Genomic DNA, 23,157 nt, shown 5'->3' on the forward strand with positions numbered 1-23,157 from the left:
TGTTGGTGACCATCTTTAGAGCGCTCCATGGCAGTGGACCAGGTTATCTGCAGGACCGCCTTCTGCCACATACCTCCCTTCGACCAGTCCGCTCCCACAGATTAGGCCTCCTCAGGGTGCCGTCGGCCGGACAATGCCGGCTGGTGACCCCCAGGGGGAGAGCCTTCTCTGTGGCAGCTCCTACCCTATGGAATGAGCTACCCCCTGACCTCCGTACAATGGGGGACATACGCCTCTTCCGCCGAGCCCTAAAGACCTATCTATTCCAAGAGGCCGGTCTGGCATAAATCTGAAACTCTAAAACTTTTAAATTGGGTATAATTTTATATTATTATAGTGGGTTTTAGGACAGGACAAATAATTTAATTTGTTTTGAATATTTTTAAATATTGTGGTATTGCTGTTTTATTAATGTGCCTGTTCACCGCCCTGAGTCCCGCAAGGGAGAAGGGCGGTATATAAATCAAATAAATTTGAATTTGAATTTAATAAATAATAGGTATTAATAGGTAATAAATAATAGGTATTATTAAGTAGGTGATATTCAGCCAAACTGCTGAAGTGAAACAAAAGCACAAGATCTTTTACTGTGCAGACTATAATAAAGAACTTGGTAGGAGAACAAAAGATCTACAGAGTTAACTAATTTTTGAAAAATAGCTAGATGAGTCTGCTGCTTCTATGCTACAGAATTCAAGTGACATATGTGCTGGCAAATCCTCACATTCATCTTTATTTTGTTGCTTCTTAAGGCATCTATGAAAAAGATTTAATTTCTTCTCATGATATCAGATTTTCAAATTTAGCTGAATGAAAGCTCCTGATTTAGACAATTTGCCAAAGTCCCAAAGATAGGAAGAGCTATTGATTATTAAAGATCTTGCTTGTCATGGCCCTCTCAGAGGCCGGTTTGGAAGAGGAGGAGGAGGAGGAGGAAGAATTGGAGCTGGGACTGTCTGACAGGGAAGGCATGCCAGGAGCTGAGGATGATGCTGTCCCAGGCTCCTCGGGCATTGGGGAGGTGGTTGACCAGATGGAGAGCTGCCCACCTGCACAGACACGGGAGGATCTGCTGCTGACTGGCAGTGGTGCTGATAGGCAGCCTACTCCACTGAGTGGAGTAGGCAAACCCAAAGAAAGGTCGCAAGGATACTCGGAAGGAGGTCGCCCCACCCCTCCTCACAAGGAGCACCTGGAGGGGAGTAACTTAAGGAGAAACTGTGGGGATTTAGTCTTTGCCAGGAACAATTCTATGCTTTGGCTGACATTTCCCTGGCTTTTATGCGCTTGTTGCTGTTTGCCTTGCCTTGCTTGGAAGATTGCTCTTTGCATTTTGTTTTGGACTTTGCCCTTTTCTGGTGGCCTACATTTGGCCTTTGCTTCACTGAGGCTTTGGAACTGCTTCTTTTCTGGGACCGGTTTCTTGTCCTGAGGACTGCCCTGGTTTTGTGCCTGGACCTTGCCTGGTGGATTAGACTTGGGCCCCTGGATCTTACCCTGTGAGCGTGCTCCTACTCTGTGGGCTTTCTTTGTACTATAGGGGCTGTTGTTTGGGGGATTGAGGGTGGCTGGCTTCAGAATAGCATGAGGATGGAGCCTTACTGAATGCTGGAGGGCCATTGGCTGGAACATTAGTTAAGAGACATAAAGAGCTCTCTAGAGGCTTGCCTTGCCTTGACCATCTGGGTCATAACATTCAACCAGACATTTCTAAGTTCTGGAAGAATCTCTATCTTAAGATGTCCTTAGGGCAGTCTTCTTCCTTTCCTCTTCAGTTGTGAGTTTACTAGCTTTGCCTTTTAACTCTTAATTTCTGATTTTAGATTCACAATGTCTTTGGCTTAGCATGAGTGTATCTTAGGAATCAATTGTCTTCAATCCCATATGAAGTAAATTAGCTCAGTTAACTCCTCTATGAAGCCGTTTAATTTTACTATGAAAATCAATAGCAATAGCACTTCAATTTATATATTACTCGATAGTGTTTTGCAGCACTCTTGAGTGATTTACAAATGTCAGCATATTGCTCCCAACAGTCTGGGTCCTCATTTTACCCACCTCGGAAGGATGGAATACTTGAGTCAGCCTTGACCCAGTCTGGATTGAACTCCTAACTATGGGCAGAGTTAGCCTGCAATACTGCATTCTAACCATTGCACACTATGGAAATATATAGGAATGATATATGAATATATCTACCTAAAAAGTGAAGAAAGTCACTAGCATCACTAAATTTTGAAAATTTATAATGAATTTTAAATTATTAGAATAACTAAGGTTTTTTTAATGTAAATGTATGTATTGATGTAAATGGCAGTTTTTAATGTATTAAGTAAAATGAATCACATGTTCTTTCATAACTATTTCTCTGAATTTATTGTCTTTTTCTTGCAATGTATAAAGTTAAGGGCTATTTTTAGAGTGCGAGTGACTGTTTTGTAGCTTTACTATGATTTTTTTTCTTTAAGTAATTTTAAGAAGTTATCAAGCGAAGATGAATATATGACACTAAATGGAGCTACGTTAAATAATCTTGAAATCTTGCGGAATCAAGTAAGGAAGAACTATCTTATGTATTTATGTGCTTTGTGAATTAAACTTTACATTATTATTTCCAGTCCTTTTTAATGTATATATACAGTTCACTCATTTTTCAGTTAAGTAAAATTTAATCAAATGCCCCATCCTAGAAGCTAGTAGTTCTTAAAAATAATGCCCTTAAAGAAAAGAAAGGTGATATTCACAGTGGAGTTACTTTTCTGAAATGTCTGTAATTAAATCCAAGTTTATATCTGGTAGCAAAGAGGCAAGAGAATGAATCTGAAGTGGAATATGAAGATTAAAGAGATTTTTCATTACCTATTACATAAATTTATAAAATTAGAAATCAGACATTAATAGCTATAATTATCCTTTTAAAGTTATGCAACATGTAGGAATATATAGAGGAAGAATCAGAAAGTAAATGAATATATGGATTGGAAATGAAAATATTTAGAAAGAATTAAAAAAATGGATTAGGAATTAGTTCAATGGCTACGCAACCAGAGAGGGTTAAATGTGCATTAATTTCACCAATATTCTCCAGTGTTCCTGTTCAAATTAAGGAGATTAGAGTAACAAACAGACTTGGACAAAACATTTCATAAGATTTTACATTCATCTGATCTTCTCCAGGTTTCATGGAGTAAGGTATGAGCATTGCCAGATTTGACATATGCAAAAAGCATACATGATCTACGGTAGAATGAGTAGTACAATAATCAAGTCAAAAGTTTAAGAGTCAGAATCAAGGTTCAGCACTTCGAGCTGTACAGTCTGTAGTTTAACAGAGAGTGATAGACTTCTATGTCAGTCTACCATACATGTTCCAGTGCTTTATATAGAGCAGGGGTCTTCAAACTTGGCTCTTTTATGACTTGTGGACTTCAACTCCCAGAATTCCTCAGCCAGGCACGCTGGCTGAGGAATTGTGGGAGTTGAAATCCACAAGTCATAAAAGGGCCAAGTTTGAAGACCCCTAATGTAGAGGTTTTATATATTTGAAACTCCTGGCCTCTATTGAGTACATCTGGCACTGATTGGAAGTGATTACTGATGCTGAAGTCCTGGGCACATTAATTCCTCTGGTGAGGTTCCTAGCAACCAAGCACTGCTTTTTTTTTCTCTGTTCTTTGATTTTAACAGTGGTGTCATTCTTTGGGTTTTGAATCTCTGTTTCTATGTTGGCCCGGACTAGAGAGTTGGAAAAAATGGATCATGATTCCACCAAGTTGTGCCATGGAATTACTGAATTAGATTTGTAAGATTCATTACATAGCTCCTAGTCTCCCCTCTCCTCAGAAACAAAACTAAGCTGATGATAAGACTTTTTAAAAGTATATAAAGTATCACTAGTATTACTCTTTTGCAGTGTATAACCAGTGTAAACTATTTTAAGGGAACTAAAAGCAAAAAAATTGGAAGCAGATGTTTAACTTGGATTGTATTATTTTTGAGATAGTTTTTATATTTGGTATGTCTAAAAATATTTCTACAATGCATTCATCTCTCTAGAATTAACAATTTGAGTTGCTTTCTATTTCAGATTCATATTTTATATTGACCCTGTGCTCCAATTTATTAATTTAAATGCCTATAATTATTTTAGACTGATATGAAAACCAAAGGCAGTCTTTTCTCTATCTTGGATCATACAAAAACTTCATTTGGGCGACGAAAACTAAAGAAGTGGGTCATACAGCCTCTTTTGAAATCCAGGTATTTGTTACCAAACAAATCATTGATGTCTATCAGCTCAAATATATTTAACTTTTGAGTACCATTATATAAGAAACTAGGTGAGTGGATAATACAGACTTAGAGAAACAAGTCTTGGCATTCAAACCAACTTTGTCACTCAGTGTTCCTTAACAGAAAGAGAATTTCCAGCAATGTTATTTGTGAATATATGTCTTTTGATTACTTCCTTTAAAATATAGTAATAATGTTTCACCATTTTTATTGCTTATATTTTACTCATAACAGAGTTAGGCAGTAGCAGTCAGACAACTGCATAACATATTTTTGTAATAAATTGCCATTATGCTTCCTCAAAGAAAGTTCCTTTATGTCTTCCAGGTTGATGGAATGTAAACTGGTTATGGAAACTGATCCTTAAAGGGGGGACTTTAGGGCCTCATGGTTGCTATTTGATTGCTAAATCTTCAAACATGGGATGTTATGTAAAATACTGATCTGTCAGCAATTTATCTACAGTAATATATAAAAAAGCTGATTTTTCCCCTAATCAGTGCTTATTCAACCAGCTTCCTCTCCTAGCATTATGATGAATTACTGTGGTTGCAGCTAAATGTGCTATAATTGTAGTTTAGAATCGTTCTGATAACAGCTTTTCATTATAAAACCATGCTAGATGGCTCATCTTTTCCCAAGAGGAATATCTATGACTAAAGCCTCTTCTAGATACAATTGTAATTTTGCTGAAAATTTGAAAAATAGTTTAAAGACACCTGAGGAAAATGTGTAAATGGGCTATTAACAGAGAAGAAAGGCCAACATATCAATGTGTTGTATAAGTGAAATGAACCAGTTGCTGATTCAGAATTTATCCAGACCAAGGATTTAATATTTTTCTAAGATGAAATGTAATGATTTTTAGATCAGCAATTAGTATCGTATAATCTTTTGATGTAGAAACAAAGCTGGGATAGCTATGATACTAAAACATAATAGAGATAATGGCATCTTATAATACCATAGTTATGAATTTAATTCCATATGGGTGAACCTCTTCTTATGTTAGACACTGTAAACTGATTCTTAGTCAGCAATAAATGCAGTTCCATTATATGAAGATACTGGTAATCCAGTATACAGAGAGAGGAAAATACGGATATAATATTTAGGATAGAAGAATGATGCTGTCAGGACAAGTGGTGAAAAAAAACCCCTCTGTATCCAAATTGTTCTTCGCAGAATGTTTGTTATTTTTGTATTTTTTTATCTATCTGTCTGATCCATCTAATCAATTAATCTGGACTTTGGGGTTGCTCTAATCAGACTAATTTTGAGTAGAAAACAATTCTCCCTTTCTTATTTGGAGTTATGCAAAATAAAATATAGTCAAACACATAAACAGTTGCAATCCTTACTTCAGTTAAAAACCATTTCTGAGGACCCAACCCTCTGGGCTTGTTTGAACAGCCAAGTCAATAGATTTCTGAATTCTAAGTCCAGAAAGGGGCAACATGAATGTCCAGGACAGGGTTTAAGAGGGATAGCAAAAAAGAAGGCAGGCTTCCATGACCCTATAACTCAGTGGCTGCCAACCTTTTCTATACTCCGCACCCCTAGAACACTTCTGATATATTTTCGCACCCCTTAACAAAAGTTTGAAATAACGGCAATGAATTATGCATATACACTATAATTTTGAAAATCCAAGTTTTTGCACCTCCGGTTGGGAACCCCTGCTATAACTGATACTCCCTGAATGATGAGAGAACCTGTCCTGCTTGACCCTGCCTATGCAGTAACATCTGCATAGGCAGATGTTACTGTTCTAGAACAAAGATCTGAAGATCAATATTTAAAAAAAAAACTTCAGGTGCTTTATCTCACTAATGTGAACTAGTTCAGAGAAGGCAGTACAGATTTTCATAGTTATGCAATAAACTTTATGTACAGTAAATGTTTCATTATCTTCCAGAAGCAATGTAAAAATACAGAATGCATCTGGCTGGTTTGTTGTATTAGAGAAATTTGTTTGAGCTTACTGACATAAAGTCATGTAATCTGTTGTAATAAAAATGATGTGGGAACAATGAAATTCTATTTTAGGTAATATATTAAATTGCCCAAACAATATAGTTTTAGCTGAATTATAGGACTAGATGAATCCAGCAGTACAGGAATGCAAAACCAGGAGAGGAAAAGCATGATTAGAAGATTCTTTTTATAAAAAGAGCATGGAAGTATGCTGGATGGTGACCTGCCAAGAGTCTTTTTGTTTGTAGTGGATATAATATGAACAAAAAACAAACTTGCAAACATAGCCCTTGTTGTATAAAGCAAGAACATTTAGGACATTTAGTACCAACTCCATAGAAAATATATAGCGATTCAGGTAAAATCCAGGTTGTTACAATCTAGTTACTTCTACATTCCTCAGAGATATTTAGTGGTTGTTTATAGATTTTTAGTGGGTAAGGATTCAGATATGAAGTCTTTATTGTAGAAAATGCTACCAAATTATTTCAGGGCAGTGTTACATTTCAAAGTGGTCAGAAACATATACCTTTGTAAAAGGTATATTTAAGTTATAGTTAATTAGAACTCACAAAGTCACGTAAGTATCAGCACTTCTGTTGTATCTTCTATTGTTTTTGAATCAATACATAGTGAAGCAAGCATTTAATAATTCATTTTTTATTGGTTTACTCATTTTCTTTGCAAATGTTGCTGAAATTGCACTTCATTCATTCATAACAAAAGTCCTTGATTGTCATTTAGCTGAGCAGAGTTAGATCTGTATCCTACACATAATCATCCTAAATGCATTCATGAATATTTTCACTAGTGTTCAACAGCTCTGAAAAAATGTTATTTCATAAAAATAATTCTAGAAAGAGATTTAGTGATAGCAATATGCTAGTAACATATTAGTAACCTCATGTTAGTAAAATGTTAGTAACCTCACAGAATTACCAGTATTTTAGTTAGATGTTAAGGAAAAAGAGGAAACCTTTCTGCCTTCAATTAAAATTGGAAGGTTGGAGGGGGGAAAGTTAATTTAACTTTCTTTTACCTGCAAGGGAGGTTCCTGTTATTTTTCATTGTAATTCAAATTCAGAGATTTACTTAGTAATCTCCTCATGTATATGTTTCATACTTCTAATAACAAAAAGAAGCTGTTGTTTATTTGTTATTAAAAACTATATATGTGATTCGTTTTTATTTCTGCAAAATAGATTTTCGGCTGATACCAGGACTGAAAAAATGATGTTTTATTGATTTGTTTGTAGATAAGAGATGAGATACAGGTAGTCCTCAACCTACAACCATAATGGGGCCTGGCCATGTTGTGATGTTTGTAACATTAGGGAGTGTGATGCTTATAACATTAGGTACTTGTGATGAAAGTTGGAAATCATTTCTTTAGCGGTTGCCTCTAACTATATTTCTTTTTTTCCTTGCATTTTTACTCATTCTTTCTATTTTCTTTTCTTTAAGTTTGATTTGTATTAGATCTTACTATTATAACAAGAATTCTTTACACACAAACACACACACATATACATATACATATACATACACACGTGTATAAATGTATAAATGTGAATATACACTCATATATTAATTGTTTTATTAAAAAAATTATGTAAGTTGTAAAAAAAATCACTTTTCTACCTTAGATGAATTTGCCTCCAGGGACACGCAAATTAATTCTCAAATATTGAAGGGACTGACAGAAGTGATTTAGAACAACTGAGTGTAATCTTTGAAAACTCATTGAGAACTGGTAAGATATCAGAACATTGGAGAAGAGCGAGCATAGTTCCAATATTCAGAAAAGAGAAAAGTAGGGACCCAATCATCTTAAAAACTATGTGAGTTCATATCAGAACTCCCATATTTTCTGAATAGCAGCCCATAGAAATTTCAAGGACATGGCTTGGGTAGATTAATCAGTTGGCTGCAAAAATAAAGGGCATAATTTATAAGCAGAAGCTAAGAATACAGAAATTGAGCATTCTATATATCTGTGTCAGCCCTAGCTATGAAGAGCTGGCTATTTCTCTAAAGTGTAACGACCAGGATGCTGAATTCTTTCACCCTGGAATAGGAATGAAATATGTAGGAATTAAGATTTTTTTTCTTGGACGTTCACTAATTTTCCCCCTACATATTTTTAATTGAATTCCGTTTCCATGAGGTAGCTCATTTTGCCCTTTTCACTGACTTCCAACAAATTGATTATTTCCATCAAAATAATACTGTATTTGCTTTCTTCCTTTAACCCTAACTATTCCTTGCCCTCTTTGACTATTTCCTTTGTAATTGCCTTTACAGGTATGAGTGTTTATTTAGTGAGTTTTCACAAAAATGAATTAATTCAGAAAGGGTACTTACATTAGAAATTCAAAATTGTGGCCAAAAAGAGGCCTGTGTAGTCATGTGATTTGGTTTCAATCTCTACTGCAGTGGTGGCCAATTTTATCTCTGTGACTTTCCTGGGCAGTTCGGGGCTACGAGAAGCAGGAAGGTGGTGTTTTGTTTTGTTTTTGTCCCTGGTCACATGGCCAAACAAGAGCCAAGCTGGCACTGGTTTTTGCTTTTGCTGCAATCTGCTACTGCCTGGGCTCGAGTGCTACAATTACTTCTGTAAGTATTTTAAAATATTTTTTTTGTTATTATATAGTGGTGCACCCAAAATGGACCACATCCAAACTCTAACCAGATGTGGAAAACTGAATTACTCTCTTGTGAGAGCCGTGCGTTAGACTAAATGACCTCAAGGTCCCTTCCATCTCTTACTATTGCAAGCTGAGAGTTCTGCAGATTCCTCCCCCATTTCCCTCTGGCTGCTTGGCTGGAGACTCTTAAGCTAATTAGTGGCAAGTTGTTTTTTTTAAAGCAACGGCCTCACCCAATCCCTCTGGGCAGCTAGCTGAAGACCCTTGAACTGGCTAGCAACAGTTGTTGTTGTTGTTTTTAAAAGTAACTGCAATGGCTCCAAGCGAAATTGGAGGCAATTTAGTTCCTGAGCATACCGGAAACAGCTGATAGGCAGCTGGTGGGAAACCCTTCCAGTTCAGTTAACATGGTAGCTATTGGAGGAAATAGTAAGTCAGATCTTCGTTAACTTAACAATCCATTTGATTTAATTAATGAATTTGATTTTAAAAATTTGTACAATTGAGTCTGATTCATTTGGCCAGGCTCCGTTTAGTTTGTACCTTGGGGACTACCTGTACTACTCTATATAGTTTAATAATATTTTTCTCTCATCCAATTATGCATTCGTCATTTTCTTATATGTATTTTTCTCATCCACAATATTACATATCAGTGAAGTAGAAATGGTTTTGCTTAAACATTTATGAATTGAGAATATCATTTATTAAAAACTACCCTGTTTTATACGGAACATCTTCTGTAATATAAAAGAAATTTGGTTAATTATATAAATAATTATAATAAGTTATAAATATTGCTATAAATACAATTTGATATGCAAATTTAGTTTCTGGCTAAATCTAGATTACTCTTAATAATAGTTTACGCCTACTTTTAAGAATGAGGGAAATTAGTATCACTCATGCTTGTTATACAAATAGCCATCCCATACTGCATCAGTTTATCACCATTATCTCTATTTTTAGTGTGAGATTTCTTTACAAAAACGGTAAACGTCAATCCTCATTTATAGACATTCATTATCCTTTGTTAGCAATGTTTGAGTCCTTCACTAAGAGGTACAATGTTCAGCTTTTCAGTAACATTTTTATTTCCCAAAGATGTCTATCATAAAAATATAGAGTTGATTTGATTGTTCTTAAATCTCTGCATAGATCAATACTTACAAAATATTATTCACAAATGTATTTTTAATGGCATTTGTTGTGTTCAGTGGATATTTAGTATTTTTGCACCTAGTCTTACTTTGTCACTGTGTCCGGTTTGAAATCACATTAATATTGCATTCAGTTGAATAAAGAAATGTGTAAATAATTTAAACTAAATATCACAATTTTGTATAATTCAGTTTTATATTAAATGCAGATTTTTAACATAAATTTTAACATAAATATGTAGGATAATACCAAATAAAATGAAAATAATGTCATTTGAATTGCTAGTGTCTGATAATATTGTGATAGTCTATTTGTGATAGTCCTAGAACTATCGCAGAACTGAAGTAAAAAGCATTTAAAAATGCTTTTTATATTGATATGTTTCTTCTGTAAGTAAGCCGAAGATAATCCTCTATGATTTTATAATGTATTATTCTTGGGACAGTATTTCAAAACACGATTCTATGAGAGGTAGAAAAAATAGGTCACTTGCTATCTGATTGTGTCTGTTGACCCTTTCCCTCCTACTGCCCCTTTTTAATACTGAGGATTACTGCAGGCACAGTGTTTGCCATGTTGGTATTACATTATTGGAACTGTGTATCATAGCCTTATGTGAAAATGATTAAAGTGCAGATTAACCTTACAGCAGAGGACCACAGCCTTTAGACTCTTGTCATAATATGTTATTACACTGTAATTCCAACTAGTATATATATTCTAAATTACATAATGAAATCTGCATGTTTCTACCAATACCTATGTACGGTAATGAGTTACTGATAAAACAACATGGAATGCCTTTTATCAAATCAAGTTGACTTACTAGTGTAAATTTACTTAGAGATTAGTTCATCTCCCAGCTAGGTTAAGGAAACAACTTTGTGCCCTCCTAATTAGGTGATTGGTACAGGCAGTGAGGTTGAAGGTGGTGACAGCAGGAGTAATAGGGACCCACAAACCCCTTAATGTAGACTTAACCTTTTGAGAAACCACATTTGTCTCTTCACAAATAGAAGTAATGAGGTAAGATTGAGGCAGGGGAGGAAGACATAAGAAGGAAATTCAGGAGCTAGAGATTATTAGGAGATATCAGTAGAATTTTTCCATTAGTGTAAAGCAGTGTTTCTCAACCTTGGCAACTTTACGATGTGTGGACTTCAACTCCCAAAATTCTCCAGCTAGCAACGCTAGCTGGGAGTTGAAGTCCACACATCGTAAAGTTGCCAAGGTTGAGAAACACTGGTGTAAAGTAATAATTTGGGGAAAAACCTGAATAATGGAGTTGAGAACCACTCTAGTTGCTGCCAAGAGCAGTAGAAACAAAGCAGGTTTGCCTTTCTTTCCTCGGGAGTCTCTTGGTCTGCAGTTTCCACCGAGCAAAAAATTCAGACTCCTGCATGTTTGGTAATAACAGCAAAAACATAATGATTTTGATGATGTTTGTGGTATAGAGGACTAACTGATCAGATCAAAGTTTATCTTGGACACAGGCAGAACCGTGATGTCCCATTTACGGAATTGCTTGCAAAGGTAGTTTGATTAATATCATATTATCCTTTTAACGTCAAAATAAGAGAGTCTGCTTCTTTCAGACATGTTATAATTTATCCATAGATCATTATTATTCTTGTTTGGAGTAATTATTGAAAATGCAGAAAATAAGTGTTTTTATTTATCTAATTTATCCTCTATTTTACAGTGAAATTAATTCCCGACTTGATGCAGTATCTGAGATTCTCTTCTCAGAATCAAGTGTTCTTGGTCAAATCATATCTCTATTGTGTAAGGTTCCAGATGTTGAGAGAGGAATTTGTAGTATTTATCATAAAAAGGTAAGACTACAGATAATTTAAAAAACACATTCTTATTATATTTAAATCCAGGCAACATATCCTGAAATGTGTTTTATATATTGTGAGACAGAAAACAATTGAAAATATCTAAGCTTTTAACAATGGCAATTTTAAATTCTTAAAACTGTCCATGTTCCGTATATACTATCTTGTTAAAATTCATTGACTATTTTAAGCTATGTATTGGTACTTAAGATTACAATTTAAAACTAAGTCAATTCTCTACCTACCATAACAGTTGAAATCAGGATGCATATATTTCAGTGTATATCCAAAATTAAGGAGAGAATAAAACAAACTTTGTTTAAATATTATCAGTGTATTAGAACTTATACAACAGACTTTTGTGCCATCTTAAAGAACTTCATTTGTTAGATTTGGAAGTTTTGCAAGACTGTTGTAACCTCAAGACTGATCATTTTAAATGATATTTATTTTTGCTTTTTTACAGTGTTCTGTTCAAGAATTCTACTTGGTAGTAAGCACACTCTCTAACTTGGAAACAGCAGTCAAAGCACTGGTTCCAGCTATACAAGTTCAAGTGCGGACATCCTTGCTGCATAAAAACCTCTTGGAAATTCCTGAATTGCTTAGTTCAACAAAAAAATATTTAAGTAAACTTAATGAAGAAGCAGCAAAGTAAATAAATTAAGCATATAATTTGTTGCTGGGTGGGTACTGTGTAGGTATGCAGTGACTTCCTTTTTTAACTGAGTAGTGATTGTAACAAAAGTTTGGTTCTCTTCACCTTTCCCAACTTTTCTCAAATTGTTTGTAATGCAATTCATTCACACATATACATGATCCAACATAGATACATAGATACTTTTTATTTTTTAAAAAAATCATATGCTACATTAGTTTTTTAGAATTCCCATTATATTCTGTAAGACTATCTCAGCCTAATTCAGTTTTCCACATCTGGTTAGTGTTTGGCTGTGATCCATTTTGGGTGCACCACTCCTTTTTTGGCCTTTTCAAAAATGAAAGGACTTCTGTCACATACTAATTCTCCAGCTGTGCATGGTTCAGGCAAGTTCCCTTCTTAAACTTTGGCTAAGATCAACTATTGTGTAGAATTATGATATTTGACAATAATGTCTGAAAAGCAGACAAAATTGGTTTTTTTCTTTTCTCTTTTGTTTATCCCTCTCCCCACACACAAAGAGTTGGACTTACTATGCAGAAGTTCTTTTGAAGAGATGCTTTTTTCTGGATCCTATAAATTTTCTTTCTACAATTAAATTATAGTGCCCTGGATCAGGGTTTTTCAATCTTTTCACAAATTGTACCACTTTTAGGACATGACAATATTCAAGTACCACCAGTGCCTAGCAAATTGTCAAAAACTTGAATACTAAAAAAAAAGGGGGGGAGGGAATTTTGGGTTTTACTGATTAGATTGATTTGTTGTTATAGAAATGGCTAGTTTATATTATTATGGAATAGTAAAAAGTTGAGGTTTGATGTTAATGCTTCATTCTACTGCAACAGAGTAAGTCGGAAGTCAGTGCCTTTTCTTTTCTTTTTTCCTTCTCCCCCTCACTTTTCTTTCCCTTTTTCCTCCCCACCATGTCTTACTATTTGCTTTTGTATTTTTGTATTTTATTCTATAGTCTAATAAAATGTAAAACAAACTGTAAAAAAAGAAAAGAAAAAAATACTGATTTTACTCCTTCTTTTATATCCTCTCTTCTCTCCCCCCTCCTCCTCCTTTTATATCCTCTCCTTTCTCCCCCCTCCTCCTTTTTTCTTCTGGGTGCGCTGGAAGCGCCAATCAGCTGAAGCTGCATGGGCCGATACTGGGCTCTCAGCAGAGCCTGGCAACACTATTGCTCCAGCTGAATCTCCGCCCAAAGACTGCTGGCAACCCCCCAGGCCGTCGGAAGCGCCGATCAGCTGTAGCCATGTGTGCCAATCCAGAGCTCTAATCAGAGCAACACCGCAGCTCCAGCTGACTCTCCCCACTGCTGCCACTGCTTGAACTCATCCACTTTTACACTTTTCTTTTACAGTGCTTTTCAACCCTCACAGGTGCCGAAGTACTACCAGGAGTACATGTACCATGGGTTGAAAAGCCCTGCCCTAGCTCATATTAATATTATTTGTTTGTATTTGCTCATTTTGTTAGTGTTAAACAAATTTCTATGTTTGGTCTTGAATTAAAAGTTAATTTGAATTTTCTTTTAGAATTGGTGACAAAACCGAACTATTCAGGGATTTGGATGATTTTCCTTTAATAAGGAAGAGAAAGGATGAGATTCAGACAATACTCTGTCAAATCCAGAATCATATTCAGGATGTACGAAAAATACTAAATTCCTCCTCTGTGGACTACGTATCAGTATCAGGGCAAGAGGTAATATATATATTGACAATGTTATGCTATATGTTTGTCTATGCAACGTTAAATGAATTTTATCAACCATGTAGTTCTGATCATGTTTTTACAACAACAGTTTTGCTGTCCTTCACTGAATAGATTGGAGCTAAACAGTTTACCATCTAATTGGGAATTTGGAATACAAATTCCACAATCCCTTATTATTGACCTTGTGGCTTATGCCAACAGGATTAGGAGTTGGCATGAGTTGTTTTAAGGCTAATAACATTTAAAGAAAAAATGTGTTTAGTATGTAAATTTACTAACAATGTACCAGAAGCTATATTATAAAAATAAAGCTTTGGAGAAACTTTATTAAAAGCATCAACTATCATAAGTTACAGAATGTCAACATCTGTTTGTAAGTGCACCTTTGCCAGCAATTGAATGTTAGTTACAGTAATTATAAGAACTATATAAAGCTGAGCAACGGCTAATTTATGGTACAGGGACACAAAAGGACAATATAATAGGACATGTTATAAGGCAATGCTTTATAAGGAACTCTGTTTAACTCGGGATAATTAAAATTATGATAATAGAGAAATGTTTTGAGGTTCATTACAGCTATATAAGAGATAAGGAAATGATATATTTGGCAAAGAGACATGGGATTTAGAGCTGAAATCTTTGCAAAATACTGTACAAAGTAATATATTTCCAATTTTCTAAGATCTCAGTGTTTTGTAGCACATTGACATATTTGAGAACCTAGAAATTGGTGAGAGCATAGGAACATGAATTTCACATCAATTCATTATCTTAGTATTATAATTTTATGTTTAAAAAAGGACCTTTATTTAATTGTGAACATTTATGAGCATGAAAATAGAGAGTCAATTTTATGAGCCCAATTTTTCAGTATCTCTGTACAAATGTACAGATTATGAGGAACAAACAAGCAAATTGAAATCTTAATGTAGGTCCACAAGTACGACATAGGAGGCTTTACTGAAATTTGTTATGGGTTATATCTCATATTTTACACCAACAATGGTATCTTTGATTTATGTTTAGATCAGTTCTGTTCAATTATTGTGAACTATGTTATGTACTCTGACAATAATTAATTATGAAAATAAATTAATACCTTGGGAAAACATCTGTTAACAATACCAATAGCAATATAGATCTCAAAATATAGATAACAGTATTTTATAGACTATAGATTACACTGCAGTATAACGACTATAAAATCTATGGTTGCTTCATAATTATTATGAGCCTATTTACCAACAGAATCAGATGAGCATGTATGTACATAATAACTTTAGCAATGCTTCATCCAGATTTTAACTTTAAGGTTCTGTTTTTCTTTTCCCTAGCAGCAAACCAATTAATCTATTCATCTTTGAAAATAGGGTACAAGTATAGATTGGTAAACCATGATGGCATTAATTGTCAATTGCTGTTTATATTATTGTATACAAAATTGGCTTTTTGTAAGATATAGTCTGGATGAATCTAGTGAAGCAAAAGCAGTATGTGATAGTCAGGTTCTAACCGTTATGTAGTCATATATCAATAAATTTTATCCTGTGGATGGAAGGCCAATTCAGTATGATTTTAGTAGATGAACTGAATAAATCAGTGATAGTATGTAGCTGCAGAAAAAAAAAAGTCATATGCTACCATAAAGTATGCCATCTGAAATCATGGAAAAATAATAATTCCATTCCTTTGTGTTTTATATAACTACCTTGACTACTGCATCCACTTTTGGATAACCCATGTTAAGAAAGATTCATATGAAAAAGAGAACAACAGAAGCTTGAGGGAGCTGGATGGATTTGGCCTTAAAATGGATGATTTTGTAGAACATGATGGCATTCTAGAAGACTTGAAAACTTCTTAAACTTAATTTAACTGAAGAAGACCATTCTATAGTTCAGGTCACAAAGCAGTTTCTACATAAATTTTACTAAAAACTTCCAAACGTCGTTTCACAGTGGAATTGTGGAACTGAAGAGAGCTCCCCTTTTGTAAATATGACAAGAGTAATCTGCTTTCATCTGGATTCCTGATAGCTTTAAATGGTTCTTTCTATCTTTTGAATTTGGTACATAGGCTTTTGTTATAACTGTCATATACGTTTTCAAGGATTATTTATAACCATAATGGCAATGTTATTATTTATTTTGATTAAACAAAAGCTTCATTTTCAAACCAATCCTTTCTCACAGATTCCAAATTTGTGTCTCAATCTTGGGAGATAACATGAGGCAAATAGCTAGAGAGTCTGAAAACCTGTATACATTGCTTTATGATCTGGTATAGGTTTGGTGATTAGTTACATTCTTTAACTGAAATTGTTTTTCTGAAATAAATGTATAGCCTTGATAGTACTAGAAATTTGAACTGGTATTCCTATTTATCTTAAAGTTGCTTTACTATTCCTTCTGTTGCTGTAGTCTTTTCTTTATACATACTAACATTTTGGGACAGAATTTATGTCATAAAATGCATCATTGATAACTATGAAGAACTTGTGCTACCCATCCAAGTACTACAGAATTTTGTCCTAAAACAATATTAATCATTTGATATTTTATTGTTTGGTGTTTCAGTTTCAGATTGAAGTTAAAAATTCAGTTGTATCTTTTGTACCATTAGATTGGATTAAAGTTAGCAGGTATGTAGTTTAATATAAATCCTAACACAATTACTATTTATTGTATTAATTACTTCAGTGATGCTTATATATTGATGTTTCTGATGATAGAACTTACATTATAAAGTGCTGAAGTAAATATATGAATCAGTATCTATTTTTACAATATCATTTTTGATGTGCCCCTAGCAACAAAATAGACCATACAGTTTTCTTGGCAATATTTTTGGAAGTGGTTTGTCATTGTCTTCCTAAGACAGAGAGAATACTGGTGTAAAGTTACACAGTTGGCTTTATGCTAACCTTGGCTATTTTATGACTCATGGATTTCAACTCCCAGAATTCCTGAGCCAGCCATGCTGGCTCAGGAATTCTGGGAGTTGAAATCCACGAGTCATAAAAGAGCCAAGGTTGCCTACCTCTGAGATAGGACTAAACTTTATGGCATCCTGGTTTCTAGTTCAGTTTCTTTAACCACTGTGCCAAGTTGACTGACATCAGTATTACAGGCCATAAGGATTTGGGGCAATATTAGAAGAATTATGCAAACTTATTGGAAGATGTAATTTTTTCATTCAGTCTTACACTTTCCAAACTACACCTGGTGATAGGGCATTAGGAAGTAGAGAGGATGTTATGGAAAGTAAAAGCCAAACTGGTCCCAATGGTGGTAGGAGCACTTGGGGCTGTGACTCCAACAGATCCCAGGAACAACACCAGAGCTCTTTGTCCAGAAGAGTACAGAGCTAGGAGCAGCTCCCAGACCTATGGTAGAGAAGCTGAGATTTAGGAAGACACAAACCACCCATAGGAGTGAGAAGGGTATGTATGTACACACACACACAGAGAGAGAAAGAGAGAGAGAGAGAGACATTATAATAATGAACTTTCAGAAATACTAATCCTAAGAAGATACTGACCTAATTTTAATTTTATGCACTGAAAAATGTATTGATTAATCATGTTTATGTCCTGTTTGGTTCTTTCTTCAAGCACAAAGGTTGTGAGCCGTTTTCACAGTCCTTTTATTGTAGAAAATTACAGAAAGCTAAATCAACTACGTGAGCAACTGGTCCTTGACTGCAATTCTGCATGGCTATGTTTTTTAGAGTAAGTTTACAAACTCTATTTTTGTTATTGTAATAAGTAGGTTTTGGAATAGAAACAGATTATGATAACTGATATATCAAAAGTTGATGGATATTGTATAATTTAGCCGAAAATAATTCTTGCATTTTTAATGGGAATAACCTTAAAATTCACAAACAGTATTTTAAAGGAGTTTAGATATTTTTGAGGACTTAGATTACTGATAAGCAACCTTGGTGCTCATTGGCACTTATTGTATGTGCGTCAAAATATACTTTTTGGTGCTTATTAAAATCCATGATTTTCTCAGTCTTTTAAAAAAAATATTTTCTTAAATTCATAACATACATAGGATGGTGGCATTCTGCAAAACAAAGATCCAATATCTTACATCATATTTATTTGCAACATACTTTTGGCCTCAGGGGCCACTAGATAGCAGAAAGCATTGATATAGATAAAGTTCATCTTTTGGGGAATTTTCTGTCTTGTGATGCTCATCGTGGCAGCCATTTTGTAAAATACAAATCTTTTGGCATGACAATAATTTTGTGAATATGTCTACAACATACTTTCATAATTTCAAATATGTCCCCAGTTCAAAATATTTGTCCACAGATAACTTAATTTATTATTTTGGTGACTCACAGAGCAGCTCACAGAGAACATCAGAAATGTGGATGATCTGTAATTTGTCTGAATAAGTAGCAGGACATAAACAGTTGTACCAAAGTATTCTAGATCAGTGGTTCTCAACCTTTTTAATGCCGCGACCCCAACCGGTCGTAAGTCGAGGACTAAGCCGGTCGTAAGTCGAGGACTAAACCGGTCGTAAGTCGAGGACTACCCAACCGGTCATAAGTCGAGGACTTTCCCTGGCCGGGAGCACCGTGCATGCGTGGTTCCGCCCCCTGTGCCGGCCGAGGCGTAGCTGGCAAGCGGCAGAGACGGAGCAGGCCGACCACCAGCTGGCCCAGCCCAAGGGAGGTAAGGCACCCGCCGGAAAAGGGGAAAAAAATGGCGGACAAAACAAATGGCAGACAAAAAAAATGGCGGACAGCCTTGCTTGGCGACCCCCATGAAATGGTCGATCGACCCCAAATGGGGTCCCGACCCACAGGTTGAGAACCACTGTTCTAGATGATATCATAAGCTAAACATTACACAAAGATTGCCAAATCTGTGCTGCAAGTCCAAATGAAACTGTTTTTCTTTACTACTTTGGTGCCATCTTATGGTTGTCTGGATTTTTTCAGCTTAGATTAGCTATCCCTAATTAACCGCACAATAAAATCCTTGACAGCTTTTTTAAAAAAAATATGGTCAAATATAACAAACAAAATTTAGAAATATAACAGTATTAATACAATAATAAAATATATAAATATGTTTATATATGCATTACCATACAATTCTTGAGAACTGAAAATTCTATACAACTAGCCCTCGCTTAATGTCTCATAACCAAAATTACGGCTGTTGTAATTTCCTCGGGTTCACGTGATTGTAATCCAGGTGCTTGGCAACTTGTTCACACTTATGCCTGTTTGCTAAGTGCCCTGTGATCATGTGATCATCATTTGCAATCTTGCTGGCTTATCCAGAAAGTCATAAGGAAGCAGGCAGAGAAGCTCACAAGCTGTTTCTGGTTGCTGACATGACTTCCTCTGGTTTCTGGCCATTCCCAAATCCATGCAAGAACTTAGTACAGAGCATTTGCAGTACAGGGTATTTGTAGTCAGCTCTCAGAAATGAGAGGCAGTTCTCTTGTCTTAAGGGACTGGCTGCAAACACCCCATGCTTTAATCACTCTGTCCCAAAATCCTGCTTGTATTTCAGTGAAGAGCCTTTTCAGTCAGCCTCTTTGAGAACAACAAGGTTACCGGCCTGGGGTGGCACAGAGTCCTTCCAGCAGGCAGCTTTTTGAGAGCAAAGGGACTGCCCATTAGAGGGATTCATCCCAGTATGGGGACAAGTACTTCTGGCAGGCAGATCTTTCTCCCATCCCCTTAACAACCCTGGTGATTGCTTAATAACTGCAGCCAGGATTGCGATCATTGAGTGAAGCAGTCACATGTCTCGCTTAATGATTGCTTCACTTAATGATTGAAGATTAAGTCTCAATTATTGTCAAAAGTAACAAACTACCTGTATTGACAGTTTTACTATTATTTTCATAATAATCCTTCATGATGGATCGTTCGTCTCTTCTGATCACATTGCTGTACCCAGGCAGCTTTTGACAGACAAAAAAAAATCCCTTTGAAAAGTGCTACATTCCCTCTCAAAATTTCCAACCTCTTTGGATCATCTCTCAGACTTTCATTATAAACAATCAAACCAATCAGAAATTCTTTTTTTTTATGTATGTGTAACTAGAGGTATGCTTAGATTATGTATTCAAAACAGACAACATATGTCAGAAACTTTGTATGGATGTACCATTGTTGACTTGTTATAGCTTACTTGTATTAATATTTCATTCACTTTTCCCCCCAATGTACTTCTATTTAGTCATTTTAATGAGCATTATCATGCACTCTCTCAAGCTGTGGATCATCTAGCAACTGTGGATTGTGTTTTTTCTTTGGCTGAGGCTGCCAAACAAGGAGATTATTGCAGGTAATCATTTTTTTAAAACAGTACTGGAATATTTAAGGTAACATTGTGAATTTACAAAAGGGCTGATCATTCTTGCATGCCACATTTGAAAACCTAGTAACTCTCCTCCAGATCAGATTGTTTCTGCGTAGAATTGATGGAACTTTATTTATTATCAATGGGCTGGCTTGTTTCAAGATCAGTAAGGCAGATGTATGATTTGGGGTCTTTATTCCACATTCAGTCTGTAAAAATATTTGTTTTTCAGACCTGTCATAATAGATGAAAGATCAGAAATAATGATAAAAAATGGGAAACATCCTGTGATAGATGTGTTACTAGGAGAGCAACAGCAATATGTTCCAAATGATACATTCTTGTCAGTAAGTAAACTTTTAAGAGCTAAAATAATAAAATGATCATAACATTGTTTTTAGTTTTTAAGAAAACTGTTAAATATATGGCAACTGCATCCAAACAGCAATTCCCATGGAATATTCAGAATATACCATTAAGATGCCTAGGTTTTTAGATAATTAAACTTAAGTTGTAGATTTAGAAAATGAAACATAAAATTACATAGTCTCACATTTATTTTTGTGTTGGCTTTTTCTTTTCTGCATGCTCTAAAATATATGGTTTCAACAGACAGAGACAAATAAAACAGAACTCCGAGGCTTGCAAATTCGTCAAAGAACATGTTTATTAGTTACAGCACGGTCAAAAGTGAAACCAAGTCTGGATACACAAGCAACAATTCCCCAATACAAAGTTAAATGTCCCACCCACAAAAGCTATGTAAGCAACTATGTTCCCCAATATGATTATTTGGCGGGCTTTTTATGAAACGCCCAGTCTCTAGTCTCGGGAGCAGCCGATGACCTTGGTTCCCATGGGACAAAAGATTATTTGGACTAGCGAAGCACCTGGGCAACCCACCTCCCTCTGTTCTATGTGGCAACCTAGAATGAGAAGGAAAATGGCTGCAGCCATGCTCATTTGTAGAGTTGACACTAGAGACTTGAGGTCTTTCCAGAGAAGATTTTGAGCCATGTGAAATGGCAGGGAGGAGGAAAAATCTTTCTGACTAGTCATCAATCTTTATCAGACAGAATATTATATTTTAATGCAAACATTTTGGGTAACCGCAAGGGTATTACAGAAAAAGTGCTTCAAAGCATCTTTTTATAGTCCTCCATTCATGTTTAGATTTGAATGACTGAAATACATGTATGTACATAAATCCAGGCAAAGGATAGCAATTCATATAAACAAATCCTTCAATGCTGCTGCTTCCTGTTTGGAGAAGTGCTCTTATACAGTACAAGCAAGACTCCACATTTTTAATACAGTAAAAAATCTTTTTATAGCAGGATGACATAGGTTTTTTTTAAAACAGTTCTAACAATGCCAAATAGCTATTACATTTGCTATTACACTTTCATTTGAATTGTAAATACTTTTGCGAAGCAGTGGTAATAAAAGAAGTGAAAGAAATCTTAGCAAGACACCCTAACTTAGCATTTTTGGTGTAGTAATTTGGAATCTGTTTAGGTTAGACATGTCAAACTCGCGACGTCACGTGACATCGCGCAACGTATCGGGACGGTTTTGCCATTACCGGCAATGGCGTGGGTGCGGCTTCCAGATGATGCCTCTGGCCTGCGGGCCGGCAGTTTAACACCCCTGGTTTAGGTGATCTGTATACGATCACCAAAGGTCTGAAACTTTTGCATGAGCTCTGTTTTAAAATAGTCTAATTATAGTGTTCATTTTCCAGGAAGATAGTCAAAGAGTAATGATAATTACTGGACCTAACATGGGTGGAAAGAGCTCTTACATAAAACAAGTTGCATTGATTACTATCATGGCACAGATTGGTTCTTATGTACCAGCTGAAGAAGTAAGAATTGGTATTGTGGATGGCATATTTACCAGGTAAGACTACAAGCACATTTTTTGGGTAGCTCTTATTTTTCAGTTTTAATATTATAAGGTTTTTTTTAGAATTATCACAACACATTCACATTAACAATTTAAGACTATAGCAGTAATCCCCTTTCCTATACCTCCACTAGCCCATTGTGGGTACTTTTGTGACTAGGCTATCTAATTCTAATGTAGAAACCAATTAAAGAATGCTGCTGTTTTATGAAGAAAATCAGCCCCAGTTGCACATCACGTAATGGAATTAAAAAAAATTATAGCAGTTGCATAGCTCTGTTACGACCTTAATAAAGAGAAAATGAATTTCAAAAAAAGTTTGATATATTCAGATGCAGGTAGTTCTCAGTTAACAGTCACTTATTCTGTGACCATTCAAAGATACAATGGCATTGAACTGCTCCTCAAAGTTCTGACTTTCTCAGCAACCCCATGGTCATGTGATTGCGATCAGGGCACTTGGCAACCAGAAGCTAACAGAATAACTAGCTCATTATAATGATGTTGCAACATTCTGTGGTCATGTGATTGTCATTTGAGACTTTCCTGCCAGGTTCTCCCACAAGCAGAGTCAGTGGGGAAACTGGCAAGGAA

At 35.4% G+C, this 23,157-nt stretch overlaps 1 protein-coding gene across 1 annotated transcript in view; it reads left to right on the top strand.

Annotated features, from left to right (window-relative positions):
• MSH3 (mutS homolog 3) overlaps positions 1-22,557 on the top strand; it is a gene marked incomplete at its 3' end in the record, with an annotated part of 40,185 nt that extends 17,628 nt beyond the window's left edge. Inside the window, exons 11-20 of the mRNA XM_015828999.2 lie at positions 2,469-2,553; positions 4,151-4,260; positions 11,782-11,914; positions 12,387-12,574; positions 14,126-14,294; positions 16,886-16,950; positions 17,923-18,039; positions 20,533-20,640; positions 20,888-21,002; positions 22,400-22,557. Coding sequence (XP_015684485.1) covers positions 2,469-2,553; positions 4,151-4,260; positions 11,782-11,914; positions 12,387-12,574; positions 14,126-14,294; positions 16,886-16,950; positions 17,923-18,039; positions 20,533-20,640; positions 20,888-21,002; positions 22,400-22,557 — 1,248 coding nt within the window. The remainder of the gene's footprint in view (positions 1-2,468; positions 2,554-4,150; positions 4,261-11,781; positions 11,915-12,386; positions 12,575-14,125; positions 14,295-16,885; positions 16,951-17,922; positions 18,040-20,532; positions 20,641-20,887; positions 21,003-22,399) is intronic.
• Between the last annotated feature and the right edge of the window lie 600 nt (positions 22,558-23,157).

The sequence above is a fragment of the Protobothrops mucrosquamatus genome, unplaced genomic scaffold (genome assembly GCF_001527695.2).
Source record: "Protobothrops mucrosquamatus isolate PMUCROS unplaced genomic scaffold, P.Mucros_1.0 scaffold5212, whole genome shotgun sequence".
Taxonomy (NCBI): domain Eukaryota; kingdom Metazoa; phylum Chordata; class Lepidosauria; order Squamata; family Viperidae; genus Protobothrops; species Protobothrops mucrosquamatus.